The sequence below is a fragment of the Dermacentor albipictus genome, chromosome 10 (genome assembly GCF_038994185.2).
Source record: "Dermacentor albipictus isolate Rhodes 1998 colony chromosome 10, USDA_Dalb.pri_finalv2, whole genome shotgun sequence".
NCBI lineage: Eukaryota > Metazoa > Arthropoda > Arachnida > Ixodida > Ixodidae > Dermacentor > Dermacentor albipictus.
In genome coordinates this window covers 66,150,101-66,165,974 of record NC_091830.1, presented here as the reverse complement: position 1 = coordinate 66,165,974, position 15,874 = coordinate 66,150,101, and the positions used below count along the sequence as shown (strand labels likewise).

The following is a 15,874-nucleotide window of genomic DNA, read 5'->3' as shown; positions in this document are numbered from 1 at the left end:
GTTCTGGTCCTTCACACTAAAGTGCATTTTTTCTTTTATCGGATGGCATTGACATCTGCTACAATGTATAGTGACTACGCTGGGTAGACAGCACCATAGATTAGTGATAAAATTCAAATAGATGATATTCTAGCCGAGAGTTAGTAGTATTAAGGGGAGTTGGCATGTTGTGTAATTGGAAGAGTAGGTAACTGGCTATTTATTAAATTAAACGAATTGGCAGCCTGAGGATAGGAGTGCAGTGTAACCTGGCAGAAAGATACATTGAGCGACTAGGGATTGCGTGAAAAGAGGCTGGATGCAGTTGACTCCAGGCTAAGGTGGTTCCTTTGTCCTGTATTAGGACCAATTGTGGAGGTAATCGGTGACCAGCAGGGTAAGTGTGTAGAACGTGTGAAAGATAGCAGAGGATGAAGATTGACCCTGCATTCATCATACCCTCTGCTTCGCCTGTGTGCGTTCACTTGCTGGTTCATTCATTTCCTGGCAGTTGGCCAAAGTCAATCCAAAGTGAAGAATAATCTTGACTGTAAGATATGCTCGTTGTGTCTCATAGTTCAAGTGGTAGTTGAAGTCATTAAAGACCACTAGTCAGTCAACCTGTGTTCTGATAGTGCCGCACCTGTTGCACAGGATATTACCTATGAGAAACAACTGATAAGTTGGAAAAGGGGATAGTGAACTGAGCTTGATCCCTTGTTTTGTGCAGTACAGTAGCCATGGCTCCGCCGCAACTGGATGCACCTACCAGCTCCATGCCGCCTGGCATGAGTGCACATGGAGAACTTTTTGCTGAGACGGAGGACTTGGGCTTAGTACCTGAGGCTAGAGCACCACTGCGCGCTTCTTCCAGGACGAGCCAGCCTTGCAGGCCTGTGTACGGGGAACTGATCGCAGAATTGGAGGGCGTAAGATTAGTGTCTGAAGTTAGAGCGCCGCCACTTGCTTCTGCTACAACTAGCGAGCCTAAAAGGACTGTGGACAGCACAGTTGCCGGAGAGCGGCATACTTCACAGACTGCTTCTGCCAGTTCCCACCAGCCTGGTGCCACTGTGGACAACAGAGATGATACTGAATCGGAAGACACAGACACAACGCCCACGCCCTCAGGCTCGGCGCCTGGACCCTCTGCTCCAGGCAATGGCAAGCCTCCTGATAAGCAACATTTTCTGAGTTCTGAGGTAAGCTTAAGTCTTTGCTCTAAGGTTTCCTAGAAAAATTTTTTTTGCAGATTTGTAGAAGAATCAATAGAAGACGCGCATAAGCATGTTTTGCACATCTAATTCATCTCTGGTCTCTCTGTTAACCACTGTGTCTATATAGACAAAGCACTTGAATCTACTGCACCGCACAATAATGTGTAGCAAACTCTAAAAGAAATTACCTGGTTGAGGAAGCATTTTAAAAAAGACGCCATTGTTTATAAACATGTAGAACTAGAAGGAAAAGTACCACTGTTCATGCAGACATATATGAGCATAAAGCTACCAAAGCTAAGGGTTTAGCTTTGGTAGCCCATCTAATTTAGCCCATCTTGAGCTGCCATGAGAAATTGCTATTGTAAATCTTAGCCAAGCATGGACGAAGTTGCCAAGCTGTTTGACGTCAGTGCACACAATGCCTTGCAGGCAAGGACGAGGGTGCAAAAGTGACCCACAGCATACTTGTTATACAGTCTCAGCCTAGGGCCAGCAAGGGGGCGCAAGAAAAGCCGTTTGCAGTGTCCAAAATGGTAACTTTGACATCAGTGGAGCTCTGTGGATGCACTGATGTGCCCTATGGTTACAGAGATGGCAGCAGAGTTTTGTGTCATAACCTGCCACCGCTGATGTCGTGGACTGGGAGGTGTCTGCTGTGTGACATTCTCTTCTGGAATAAAGAGAAAGAAGCAGCTGTTCACTGAAATTGCTGCATCATTGCGTGGTAGGAAAAATTGGGCAGAACGCATGTCATAATAGCTGTCGACGGTAATGCATTTAGCATTGGATCAATATAGTGAGACAGTGTATTGGCACCATCAAAATGAGTTATGTATGAGGCATGTACTGAAGTGGGACTCCTGTTTCGTTCTTTTTTATAAACTTTCGGCACTACCTAGTGGCACTGCCACGAAGTCGGCGCATGACCTTCGAGACGCCATGACCTCAGTGCGTGGCCTCCTCGGGTCTTCCTGAGCGAGTTGGGGATCGGAATTGGGCCGATTCACTTCTCACGGCACTCTATTGCGTCACCTCTCGCACGTGTTGGAGTAGCGTTGGATTGTGTGCACTATCTTCGGGATCGTCCCAACATTTTTAGACTGCACTATCTCCGGGATATCCTAGGATATCCTAGATAGATAATCCTAGATATCATCTTTCAGAGTGTTGCTATGCGATTTAGTGTGGCAGGTCCTTAGCTGGCAGCGACTGGCTTATTTAAACTGTAATTGCCATCGTGGAACTAGACGAAACCAGACAAAGCGACAAAGCCGTGTCACCATTTTTGTTGTTTTGATAATTGTTTCACACCACAGTCATTCTGGCTCCATTGTTGAGGCCTAGGCTCCAGGAATGTGTGGTGGAAAGTTTCAGCCATTTGGCATTATCATAATGCATATCTTTGGCTGAAGCCAGACATTGCTAAATATCTTGCTAGAACACAATGTAATCATTACAGTGGGGAAAGCCATTGTTAAAAGCCACTCAAAGAGCTTGACGTGCGTGTATAACTCAGAAACTGCCTAGCTGCTGGAAATTGCAGCTATGAAGACAATTTCACCATTTGCCATTGTGTGTGTATGAATAAGTTTTGTTTCCCTGCCCTAAAGGGACACTAAAGGCAAATATGAAGTCAAGCTAAAGTAATAGATTAGTGCTCGAGAATCTCTAAGGCGTCAATATTATAGCAAATAAAGCCTTAACAATCGAGATATTGAGGTAAACGCACGACTTGGTTAGTGACTCCCCCGGGACATTCAAGCATTTTGCCCGATGACGAAAGCACTCCTCAGTTAAATTTTGTCACTAGTACTCAACCATTCGTTGCAAAAAACAATCTTATATTGCATCATAAAACAAAATATGATCCTACTTGTCCAGTTCTATTACATCATAAAAAAAAATATACTCATTGAAGTTACCCCTGGTGATGACGCGAGGGGTCGAAAGGTTTCATTTTTGCTCGACTCACTGTCGCCCACGCTTTCGCGTTTCACTACGGTAGTTTCGTTATTGCGCAGTGCTGCGCTGTTTTTGCTCGCTCACAAAAGTCGCACAAACTGCAAGTAGCAGAGAACTCAACTTCCATATGATGTCGCGGGATGCCCGGATGGTCTACGCTATTTGACCAAAAAGCAGCTGCAGCAATGAGTCCACCACTCTGTCTTAGCTCGCTAGTGCCATCTGTCGGGCGGGGCTTTTTCCACCAGTGGCAGCAAAGGATGGGGATGGCTTATGCAATGTTACCCGCTGTGTCTCCGACCATGTGAATAGCACCCCTTTATTATCTGCTTCGCTAGAGGTCAGTGGGCTTTCAATTCTACCCCGTTGCCGCTAACACACCTTCAGTCTTTGCCTCACGCGCTCGCCTTAGCCCCACCTCCCTTTAGAAGAATCCTACCTATAAATACTGTGCCGAGGAAAGCATTTGTCGCCTTGACAAATACAAGTACACTTGTTGAAACATTGGCTCCCGCTTTCACCTTGTTCTCGTTTTGCTCATTCTCTTGAATTTACCTTGAATTTTAAGTTAAATGTTCTGCACGAACCCTGGGTGCACCGTAGTTTCACGTTCGGGCAATGCAGGCTCCTGGGAATAGCATTGTTAACACTGTGAAAGACTACTCCACAGCGTAGGCAATTTATTTGTAACATTCATGTGCAAAAATTAAGTAAACTTTGGTTCTTTAGACGTGGCCTTGAAGAAGCAAATCGGATAAGTCCAGTGTTTCATGAGCTTGGGAAACTGTCCAAGATGTGTGGAAATGCCTGATAAGCTTCAGGTAGGCATATTTTCGCATTTCTAATTATTGATATATTGAACTATTGAGCAGTACTCTTAGAGTTGTATTTAGCTTCATTGTATTTGTAATTGGATTTTAAATAGTTCTTGTGAAGAGCCTTTGCAAATACTCATCGCTGTTGTCTGAAGTTTTCCAATTACTGTAACCATCTTTTCTTGGCAACTGATGGTCAGGAGTTTCGGCATAATCTTGGCGCCAACTTTTTTCATTTCAAAATTTTTGTCAAAATATTGTGAATGTATGGTTTTCCCTTGTCAAGGGATTCTGCCATTATTCGAGCAGTCAGTTGGTGGTTACTCAGCACAAGAGAATGCACATAATGTATGTTTTCATCGTTGCACAAGGTAGAGGGGCCCCTTGAGTTTGCTTTGTCTTTGAAGTCTTCACAACTTGACCATAAACCATTAGCTCACTTGAACACATTTCTTTCCTTTAGGGCATCCAGTAATTCTGTTTGGCATCACATTTGATGAATTTCGCCATTCTTACCGAATTTAACAAGAAATTCAATACTGATCCTCTATCCCGTCCATTTGTCGATCTCCATTTCGACAAATACAGTGAAAGCTCGTTAATTTGAACTTCAATAATTCGAATTTATGGATAATTCGAACTGTACGATTTGGTCCGGCCAAGCTCCACAGAAGTCTATGTATAAAAAAGTTCGTTAATTCGAACGCGAGAAGGTTCCCTCACGGATAATTCGAACTACGCTCGCCTGGCACACGGCCAGAGAAACACGCCTACTGCCTACACACAAGGCTGTATTGCCTCCGAAACGGAGAGAACGGCGAGAGAAGGCAAAAGCGGAAAAAAATCTAACCGACGCGGGGTCAGCCAGAAGGCAGCGGTGGCTGCCGCCTCTCCGTTCTACGTCACCTCCGAGACTTCTTGCCCATTGTGAATCTCGGAGGCTTTGCAAATCTTGTACAGCTGCTAATGTTGTGCGGAGATGGCACGGCAAGCTCTAAAACACAGCGAATCAAGTACGTCGCAGCTGCGCTTGCAATCAAGAACCAACGAATCGGGGCCTTCGCCACCTTCACATGTTCAGCGTCTTTGTCTCGGCAGTCTTCATCGGTTGTGCACCTCTGTTTTCAGCTTAGGAGGTATCGGCCGTTGCGATTCATTGTGATGGTGTTAAGCCTCGGCTCAGGAGGAGGAAAAACGTTTGTTTCGGTGGACACTGGTGATGTGGCACAGTCGGACCCAGAGCTTCGACTTGAAGATGGCGTGTGCCCGCGGCACACGCCATCACTTTCTGACACGCCAAATTTCTGACATGCCCTACTGCTTCCAAATCGCAGTGTACTGTTGCCCTCCTTCACTTTCGTTAGTTGGAACTTTCATTAATTCGAACTGAAGCGGCTTCCCCTTGCGGTTCGAATTAACGAGCTTTTACTGTACTAAATGTGAGTTGCACAAAGACCATGTGCATGAGATTCTGTCTTGTCATACATTCATACGGCTCATACTAGAGCTGAACAGGGTTCTTTTGAGTGGAGAGAGCAAGAGAGCACTTCTGCTACATTCTCTCCACTTTTTGGGAGAGTGTGGCAGAGCAAAGCAAAATGTCTGTAAGAGGCCTGACATTTCTTGGAATCAAAGTCGAGCATGCTTTTGTTGTCAATACGATGCATAAATCCTGGTGTTGTGAAGAAAGGAATTGCAGAGGCACACTTGGCAAAGCATTTCTGTCTACTGTATCCATGCGAAAGAGTTTGCTAGAGGCTTAAACATTTTGCATTTGTCATTGCTCAGTTGAAGCTCTAAAAACAAGTCGCTAAAGCTCTCAAGGTTTACTTCAATACTTGAGGTGGAGAAAAAAACATGTTCCGGTACTGAAAAGGGCAGTCGTTGTCACTGCAGCTGCTTAACTCCATACCGTCTTTTTTAAAAGCCAAGAGAGCCAGCTTCTTGCTATTTTAGAGCAACTGCGCCCACAAGAAAATGAGTATTCTGTGAAGCTGGCGCCATCTAGTAGTGCAAAATTCACATGAAAAGAATAAAATTACTGTTACTTGTCTGTGGCACTCAGTAGATGGAAGCAAGTATACCTTGACAGGTGACGCTTGTCATGGGCAAATGTTGGAAAAAATTCCTGTATGAGGGAGGCTCATTCACGGCATAGAAAAGGCTAGAGGAGAGCTGACTTGGCATTTTTGGCTTGTCATTGTTGTCGCTACACATGAAAGTGCAATGCTACCATACACGAAAATAAATAGCGGCAAGCATCGGAGGGCCCATATTAGCTTACTGACATCCGGTATCCATGTTTTGGAAAAACGAAACAAACCAGTTTTGGTTTTGCTGAGCAGGATATGTGAATACAAAAAAACCTCACTTATATGTTTATGGCAAAAACATAGAAAAACGTAATAACCAAGAAACTGAACGATTAGAAGTCAGTATGAATTTTGGCAGACTCAGCTGTAGTTGACATTTATGTAATGTGAAACGTTGCACGAATCATTGCAGCATGAGACGTTGGTGGGTGCTGATTAGTGTGGCCCGAGTGGTTCGAGACAAGTTTTGTTCTTGCAGGTTCGGCAAGCTTGCGTTTATGCTCTTCAAATTTGACCTGGGTCAGCAGCTTCTTCGTGCGGAACATTATGGTTGGAAGTTTTGATATGCCCACTTGGTGGGCATGGTTGCGGTGCAAGACGCCGACGTGCGTATAGCTGGTGGGGCCCCAGAGTGGCCCGAAGCTGGAAGCACTATGACTACTGCTAGATTGCTGCGATTTGTCACATGGATAACTACTAATGATGATTCCGATAACTAAGTGCCGCTTTTTTTTAACATGTTCATGTCGGGTGTCACAGTGTAATAGAAAATGGATTGCCTTTCTTCTATATCAATATCATGGGTGAACATTTTCTTTCGGAAAAACCAAACTATACAGCAAACTAGTATGCTTGATATTTAATTTAGGAGGCACTTATATTGTCTAGGCCACGACAGCGGCGTTTATTGCATACGCGGCACAGCCTTCATGGCCAGCCTGTATGCTCAGGGAGCCATAATGGCAAGCCTGAGGAGCTGACGTCTTATCGCCACAATCACGCGACTTTTAAAATGAATTAGTTTTTCTTCTAGAAGGCTGCCTCACATGCTTTCCTGTCCTCACGAAAAAACAACAACATTATATTGGTCCCATTATTACACATAGTTTTATGCATTATAAGTCATACATGGTACAAAATGCACTGACAAAACTTTTTTGAAAAATAACTGCATCTTATAACAGGAAACTACGATACTTAGAAAACGTATCAGTTCTAGGGATGCAAAACTACCAGTTGATAGTTGACTTGATAGTATATTGTGATAATTTACAAAGAAAGTATCAATAATGTGACAATATTTATAATAGTAGTAATACTATCAATAGTACTGCAGTCGTTCGCTGTTGACAGTACACTCGATACTTTCGGAATTCTCAGCTATATATAACACTGAAACTTTGCAGAACTGACCATTAGTAAACACTCGGAAAAAGTTGCAGTTTCGCCCGAAAGGCAAAGCATCGATTACGATAGAAAATAAATAGGCAGCTATATGTAGTAAGGATAGAGGTTTTATTGACCGTATGAACTTGTAAACATTTGCTTACTAATTACATTGCCAAACATGGTGTCATGCGCATTAAGCAAACATGAACACATCTCACTCGATGACCGCAGAAACTCGCTGTCAAAATTCTGGAATGAGGAAATGCAGCAGCAGCAGAGAGCGAATTTACCTTTGGGCTGCCTCTCGCTTCAACTTGAACTAAGTGTTGAAAACACAGTGCACACTAAGCTGTCAGCACTCGCACACTCTGTGCCCATCGCAGATTGCTTTCAAGATAAGGCCCGTGCGGCCGCGCCATACACAGCAGCCGCTGGAAATCCCCCTCCCTTTCTTTCCCTCCTTCCTGATGCTTTGCGTGCCATGGAAGACTGCGCGCTTCTTCCACAATTTCACTTGCACATATAGCATACAGGGTGCAGCGACAATGTTATTGCCCTTGAACTTTATACGGAACATCACGGCCACGGCAGAAATGGGCCGGAGTGTCCACATAATTGCTATCACAGTAAAAGGAAATGGAGCTAAGCTTATGTGCACTGTTAAAATGCGGTGTATCGCGTGAACTTAATTAATCGGTAGGGCACTGTTGATATTACTATCAATAGTGTTCTATCGTTGGTGTTATCTATAGTTCTTGTTCTGTTGATAGTTCAGCAATGACTAAGCGATTGTTAGTATCGATAATACTAGCAATAGTTTTGCCTCACTATTCACTACACTTATAAGGGGTACTCTGCTTTTTAGCCGAAATGAATACTGTCAGACTGCAAGGCTTTTCTTTTCTTTACAATTTCTATAAGCATCTGAGGCCTTTTGGTATCAAGATAAGTACGGTGCCTGGTTTACAGCTGTGACTATTATGGCCCGGCAGATCCGCCAGCTTAGCAATCGGGGCTCAGTGAGTATTTATTGCATTAAAGATTGTTGTGGGCATCTTGCGCGATGCTTTGGGTAAAAAAAAGCTTAGTAAGTTGAACTTCAATGCTGATGTGCTTCCTGCATCTTCTTTTTTCAAAGTCTCATTTTCTTTTGGTCTCTGTGGGATTGCAGGCCAAAGACAAGCTCAAGACCGCAGGCATCGTGGCTGGAGTAGCAGTTGGTGGGTAAACTGCACGAGATGTTTGCATCTGAGTTCAAATTTAGTAGCATTATCATGGTGGCGCATTTCCACGCCTCTCCTTGCCTGTTTCATCCATGAAGTCCTTAACAAAAGCCCTTCCATCTATCGAGTCGCTGACAAAGGTCAAAGTCAAAATCTCTTAACCTGGAATGATACTTCCAACAGTCGAGTCTGAGCCTAGGCATTTTCCTGTACAATCAAAAAAGTCTACACAGTTGAGGGCTTACCTTGTTTCCAAACAGTAATCGTAATCTATCCTCCATCAAATTTCTTTCTTCACTACTGCTGCCCGGTACTTCCAGGTCACGAATGGAATGTGCATTATCGGCATGAGAAAGCACTCTTGAAAAGAGAGTAGTGAGTGAAGTCTTCAAGAAAGGAAGTGTAGGTGACACGGAACACGGCTTTTGTTTGGAAACAAGGTAAGCCCCAAAGAGTGTAAACTTGTTTTTAGATTGTATATGTGTGAAAGGTTTCTGAGAAGTGTTAAGTGCTTGGCTCTCTGCTTGTTATGAAATCGATGGAGTAGCACTTGAAAGCTTGAAACTGGGCTTGCCATGTCCACCGTCCTTTCTCATAGGATGCTGGTATTCATGTCGTTGTCATTGCTTTTATCGTTGCGCTACATGTACAGATCGAACAGGGGGCATGCAATCGACCTGCTTATACCAAGCAGCATGGGGCATGCTTGTATCAAGCCAAGAGTTCGGCTTGGTCAGCCGAGCTGGCCGCTTTCTTAATATACGATTTATTAACGTGCAAGAGTCCGGCACCATCCGATTCACTCCCAAAGGACACTAAAGAGAATAATGCAGCAGGTCCAATGTGCCCTGTTGGAATCTATGTAAAGCAAAACTTTTAAGGCAGTGTTAATGCAGACCTTCTCATCTGGCTCAAGGGTGCCTCGAATGGTGAGCTCTGGAGTGCAATGCGCCTTTGAATGCAACAAGTGTTACAGGGATTGAAAGAGGCAAGCTGACTTTCTGCGCCATTTCTTTGGGGTACCTGACCTCCCTTTGGAGGCGCAGATGTGACCATATGCGCAATAGCGAGGTGGCACAACGAATACGCAGCGCGAGACCATCTCCGGTGCCCTCCTCTTGTCTCATCGCGGCTCTCCACTACACGATCCCTCGCACTCTCCACCAGCAACCAATGACCTGCATGCGAAGGCCGGTTTTCCCTCCTCTACCTTCCACTGCTGCAGGCAACGCAGTATGACCCATCGCTCCTAGATGGCGCCGCCGTCCCGCAGCTGAGTGTTAGCAACTCTCTGAAACAGCAGCAGCCGTCGCCAGCCACGGTCAGCAAGAGAGGCACAAGGAGGTTTGCAAAGAAAGCTTTGCTTTAAAATTGCTTCACTTATATTAGCAAATTACTTTTCTAGAATATGAAAGAAAAAAAGGCCACTGTACCTTGAAAGATGCTATGGTAAGCCAGAAAAGTTCCTGGTAAGCAAGGAAAGGAAAGTGGCCAGAAAAGCAGAAAAGTGAATGTCTGGTGGTGACGCCATCTTGGAAGTTCCATCACCAGCTTGCCCTTATGCTATGAATTTTGCCAGTGTCTGCTTGGTCCTAGTTAATGTGTTTTTGGTAAGAAGGGAACACATTGTATTGAAAAATAAAATCTCAAGACTAAACTAGGCAAGCTTCGATAACATTTAGTCCCTTCGCTTCCTGCCGTGCTGCACTTTGCTTTGTCTGGTGTTCTGCGGCATGTTTTCATGCTTCGTTCAGTGTTCTGCACTGTAAGAAAGTAACTAAGTTATGCTATATACATTTGCAAAATAGTTTACTGCAAAAAAAAACAGAAAACAACTTTCAATGTTCTGCCACCTATGAAAAACATGCGAGAACATCTGCTCTAAAGGGTGGAAACATCTGCTCTTAAGATGGCCGGCTCGAAGCCAGCCCTTTGCACTAAGGTCTTCTCAGCGCTCCCACGGAAGTGAATGGGTGAATGAGCCACGACGGTGCAAAAGTTTAAGTTCATTGAGGTCCACGATGTCGCACTGATGTGCAAGCATTAGGAATTCTTCAGATGATAAAGAAAATTGATTTTGTATTGTAATAGTCAACCTATTATTCCAAAATTAACAAAAGCCGAGTTTTGTAATGATACTTCATCTATCTACACAAAATTAGTGTTTCTCTTTAGCATCCTTTACATCCTGCAGCTAAGGAAAACATTGTTAACTCACAACCACATTTGGGGATCGGCAATGTGTGGTTCGTATTTGTTGGTTATTTGTCACATCGCTGACAATGGCAGTGCAGATGCCATCCAGGGGAGAGAGAATCGCATGTGGGGTGAGGCGCGGTGAAAGGATGTGAGGCCAGACAGATAGTGAGGCAGAAATTGATTTTAATATTCACACAGCCTTGTAGGTCTGTACACATGCAACTCGGCGATTTCACATTGAATGAGAACATGAACTGTAGGGGCGCGCACTGTGAGGTCCCTTAAAAGCAAAACCCGTGAGCCAGAGAATGACACCACATCATCTCCTCCTAAAAGCAATGAAGAAACTTGGGGCTGCACAATGAGCTCATACGTATAACACATGTTTACACGACAGCATATTACAGAACTAAGGCTACAGATGCGCAGTGAGCATGAGCAGGTGACATCAACATGGTACAAATTGAAGGCACAGAACATAGTTTAGGGATGTAACAACACGTGTGCAAGGTTGACTAGTAACATTACAGTAGAAATGATTTGATATAATGTTACTGTTCGATGCACAACGAGTAAGACCTTTGTAATCGTATGTGCATTATAACGCAGCAACATTATGCAATGGTTATTACAGGTATGAGTGCAGGAACATTATTCATTGTTCATTATTATAGTGGGACACATTTGTATTGTGCGATGAGCTGACCAGATTTTGGACTAACCCTTCTACATTATGTATTGCAGTGAGCCTGCGCAGGACCCTTTTAAGTAGCATTTAAGAAGAAATAATGTATGGAGAAACTCTATATTTACGCGATATCACATGATGCTGCCTGGAGCTCTGGATTATTGAAGGACGACACATAAAAATATTACAAGGAGTATCGTAAAAATGATCAAATTCCATCCAAGCAAATTTATATGCATACATTAATGGCATACATATGCATACATATATGTATACCCATGATGTAAAACCCTTCTCCAGGGTCATTTGAGGAATAAATAAATTAATTAATTAATTAAGGCACGTAATACGTAAATTAAGCTGGGCCCTTTCAGATACATACGGGACAAGGGCATGTAGGATGTATGGACGAACTTGTGTTCACTGTTAGAACCTTAACTGACTCTGAGACATCTGCAGAGTTTCGTCCTTGGGGCTCACCTAAGCACCCTTTCGTGAGGTTTGAGAGTGAACACTTTATCATCTATGAAGCAGTAGAGCATGACGGGTTGGATAAATGCCCTTCAAGCGTGACCGAAGACAACGAATCGTGGCTGGGCACTTTGGCCATTTGTTGCGAAGGTGCCTCCTCGACTGAGCCTATCTGCTTTGTTACACACTCCCGGGAGAACTTGAGGAGTGATGCATGTCGGCTCGGCACATCAGCTGGTGCAGTCGAACGCCTCTACAGCAAAATGACCTGTACAGTCGAACCCACTTATAACAATATTCAAGTGCCACGAAAATTCCATTGTTATAACCGATAATTGTTGTAACCAGGTTGTATGAAAAAAACAAAATAGGGGGATGGCAGAGATGCTGTGAGAAAACTATAATAGTGGGCAGGCCAGTGTCCCTGCCCACCACCTTCCTCCATCCGGCTGCAGATTGCGTTCACTCATTTAACTTCTTCCTGGCCCCTCCGATCGTGTTTAACAAACCGCGGGTGTCTTGCGTTAAGGAATGGCACTGCTATAACAACTTCAAAGTGGGGCCACGGGTGGCAAGCGCTATGCGAGCACCACCGAGGCATCGCTTTGGTGACCCCTAAAGGGGCCTTTGAAAAATTGCGAGAAGGCTGCCACGGCAGCCTGTCAGCTTGAGAAATCCAGAAGAAACGCTGAGGCGAGATCTCCACAAGCATCTCGCCACATACATCTTACTGGCTTGCAAGAGAAAACCCTATCGCCGTCAGCTTTGCATGCTTTACGTGAAGCTTGCCGACATCCTTCTCGAAGGCATCCAGGTGCTCTACGTAGTGCAGTAAAAGGTTCCTCGTGAGAACGAAGCCCTGGAGGGACTGTATCCTCTGCCTGTGAGGACAACATTGAGGCAACCTGCCCTACCACATCATCACTGCCGTCGTCGCCGTCGCTATGCGATGCAAGCATGTTTGCGACGATCGCTGCATCAGTTAGAAGCACTTAGTTTCCAAATCCATAGCCCTGCACTTTCTTTCCACCGGCAACATTGTTCATGGCTGATGATCAGCGGGCACATCAGCCATCTTCTGCTTCGGCGGCGAGTCAAACCAACTGTTGGTCAAACAAGGCTGAGAAATTGCGTGGCCAGGAATGATTTCGACGCAGCCAACAAAGACGAACACGAGTGATTAAGCTGTTTGCAGAACTTTGCTGAATGAGGGACCAGCCAGCAATCTGCGAGCAGCACAGTTGGCGCGGTCCATTCATGTTTCAAAGGTGGGGTGGCATAGAGCTATGGCCGCAACCCATTTGTGTTTGGAGGGGTGGAAGGGCGACGGGAAAGAGGCACGCGGAGATGGCTGAAAATTGAGCGTGCGGCGGCATTTGAAGCAGCGGTCTATCATGCAGCAGCTTGAATTTCTCATTTTCTCTTTCAAGGATTTCACATTTTACTACCTTTCGGCACGTACACCCAGCAGCCAGACTTCGTCTTTATAACTGATAATGCGGCATTGGGGCATTGTAGTCAGTGGGCTATTTCACCCTGGAAAACATAAAAGTTGATGGTGCAGTAGCTTCTCATTGTTATAACTGATATATTGTTAAAACCGGTAGGATTATAAGTGGCTTCGATTGTATAACGAAGGGTTGATTTCCCCGCCAATTGCCTATGTTTCATATGCATTGTGAACGCCTCTACAACAAAGATCAATACATCGAATTTGCCTGAACAACTAAAGAATCCAGGCGTCCCGGATGGCTGATTTGTTGCTTTAGAAATAATGCTACGTAGTGGTGTTGACTCGGAGCCCTTCGCAGACATCACCAAAGTGTGCTTTGTGCTGATAGCAGTGCTAGTGATGTCCTTGACAAGCATACCGAAGTCAGCGAGCGTTACAGTCATGTTGTGCTGCTCCTGGAATCTCTAAACTTGTGCACTGTTTGTCGTAACGCCAGCAGCGAGTGTGATGCCGGACAAATACGTTGCAGTTGTGACAACATGATGCAATCCTAATTGACCAACAACAACATCTTTAAAGCCATCTAAAATAAAAAGGACACAACTGTCAAGAAAGGCAACAGTGATGAAGATTCTGTAAAGGAACTGTGAATTTTACTGCAAGAGAGACGGTGGCAGTGTTCGACGATCTGCAGCTTTACATCGCACGGTTTCTGCATTTTGTCACAGAGAGTGCAGTGAACGTAGGTGCAGTAAGTTTTGCTGCAGTTGCACATTCTGTCAAAGTGTGGACAAAAATACTTTTGACTTGCTTCACTAAGTTTTTCTAGAATTTGTGTTAGTAAAGGTTTTATTTTGTTGAACAAGCTTAGCCTGCTCTACAATGGGCAGTACGTTGTGGGACCTTTACAACAAAGGGAACTTATAAAGAAATTTGGAGGTCCCAAGAATTCGTTTAAAGATATTTGGCTGTATTTGATACCATGCCTGATCTTCTCCCTTATCAAGAGGAAGCGATTTGGAGACATATTTAAGGAAGGATTGCTTAACCCCTTAAATGCCGATGACGAGACAACTGGCCAACACAATGAACATCCTCTAGGGGCGATAACGAGTTAACTCGTCATGAATTTTGGCAATTGTTGCATACACGTAGGTGTTCACTTTCTTGGAACTTAGATAAGAAAGTAATACTCGGTGACTTCTGGCAATTTTTTTGCACTTCTAAAGAAAAGTCGCAGTTTAGCCCGAAAGGCGAAGCATTGATTGCGATAGCAAATAAGTGGGCAGCTATAAGAAGTAAGGATATTACTTTTAGTGGCTGTATAAACTTGTAAACATAAGCACACTGACTAAATTAACAAGCACGGTGTCACACGCTCACAAGCAAACATGAACACATCTAAATCAATGGCCGCGGAAACTCGCTGTCAAAATGCTGGCAGGAGAAAATGCAGTAGTAGCATCAAACTAAGTGACATTCATGCTGTCTATCGCTTCAAGGAAAAGGGAGCGCTGTGAACACACAGCACAGCGAGCCGCCGACGCACCCAAACTCTGCCCCAAAACAACTTTCAAGATGTGGCTGCACGCAGCTAACACATATGCATTTGCAGCTGGAGTAGAACACTGCCCCCCCCTCCCTCTCTTACCTCCTCCCGATGCCTCTCAACATTGGGCACCTCGCGCATAATGGGAGATGGCGCACTTCCTGCCCACTTTCGTCCCCTTCGTGCGGACGAGATTTAGCTGCGACCGTCGGCACCCCTTGCACACCTTCACTCGTACATACAACGCAAGGTGCGCGCCAACGATTCTATTGCTGTCTCGCCCTTGGACTTTATACAGAACCTCACGGCGACGCTGACATCGATGTCGGAAATGCACCTGGAGTGTCCATATAACTGCTATCGCAATAACATGTTTTTGGAATTTGTCGAGGCAGTTGAAGTATTAAGATAGGTGTTTTGGGTAAAAGTATTGTTCTGCATGAATGGAGAGTTAAGTGGAGGAGTATGGGAATCCTGTTGGCCATTATTGTCGTGTTCTTCATGTACGATAACCAACTTGGACGAGTTCCACACATTTCCATCACTCAGCTTGATGACATTTGGTCCAACCTGACTGCGAATTGTTTAGGGACTGCTGTATTTATTTTGGTTTCCTAGCAGATGTACTCCGAGGCCCACCGGTAGTTGGGGAGGTTTTGCTCCGAACTTACGATCTACATGCATTTTAGCTGCCTGTAATCTATGGAAAACGGTAGTTCTCACAGGATCTGAAACTTGGGGAGGCACTGATAATGTTGTTTGTAAACCAGTAATGTCAATTCCAGAAAGAGGCTGGCACTTATAAAGTTATGCAGCTGACAGACCTGCCGTAG

General features: G+C 44.6%; 1 protein-coding gene across 2 annotated transcripts in view; it reads left to right on the top strand.

Annotated features, from left to right (window-relative positions):
• The window catches only part of LOC135898616 (uncharacterized protein DDB_G0284671-like), a 72,290-nt gene that overhangs the window by 19,214 nt on the left and 37,202 nt on the right, over window positions 1–15,874 (top strand). Inside the window, exons 2-3 of one of the 2 annotated variants that reach the window (XM_070526682.1) lie at window positions 715–1,181; window positions 8,630–8,678. In XM_070526682.1, the coding sequence (XP_070382783.1) occupies window positions 720–1,181; window positions 8,630–8,678 (511 nt within the window). In that variant the 5' untranslated portion in view covers window positions 715–719. Of the gene's footprint in view, window positions 1–709; window positions 1,182–8,629; window positions 8,679–15,874 lie in introns of both variants that reach the window. The other variant, XM_070526681.1, reaches the window with a different exon arrangement.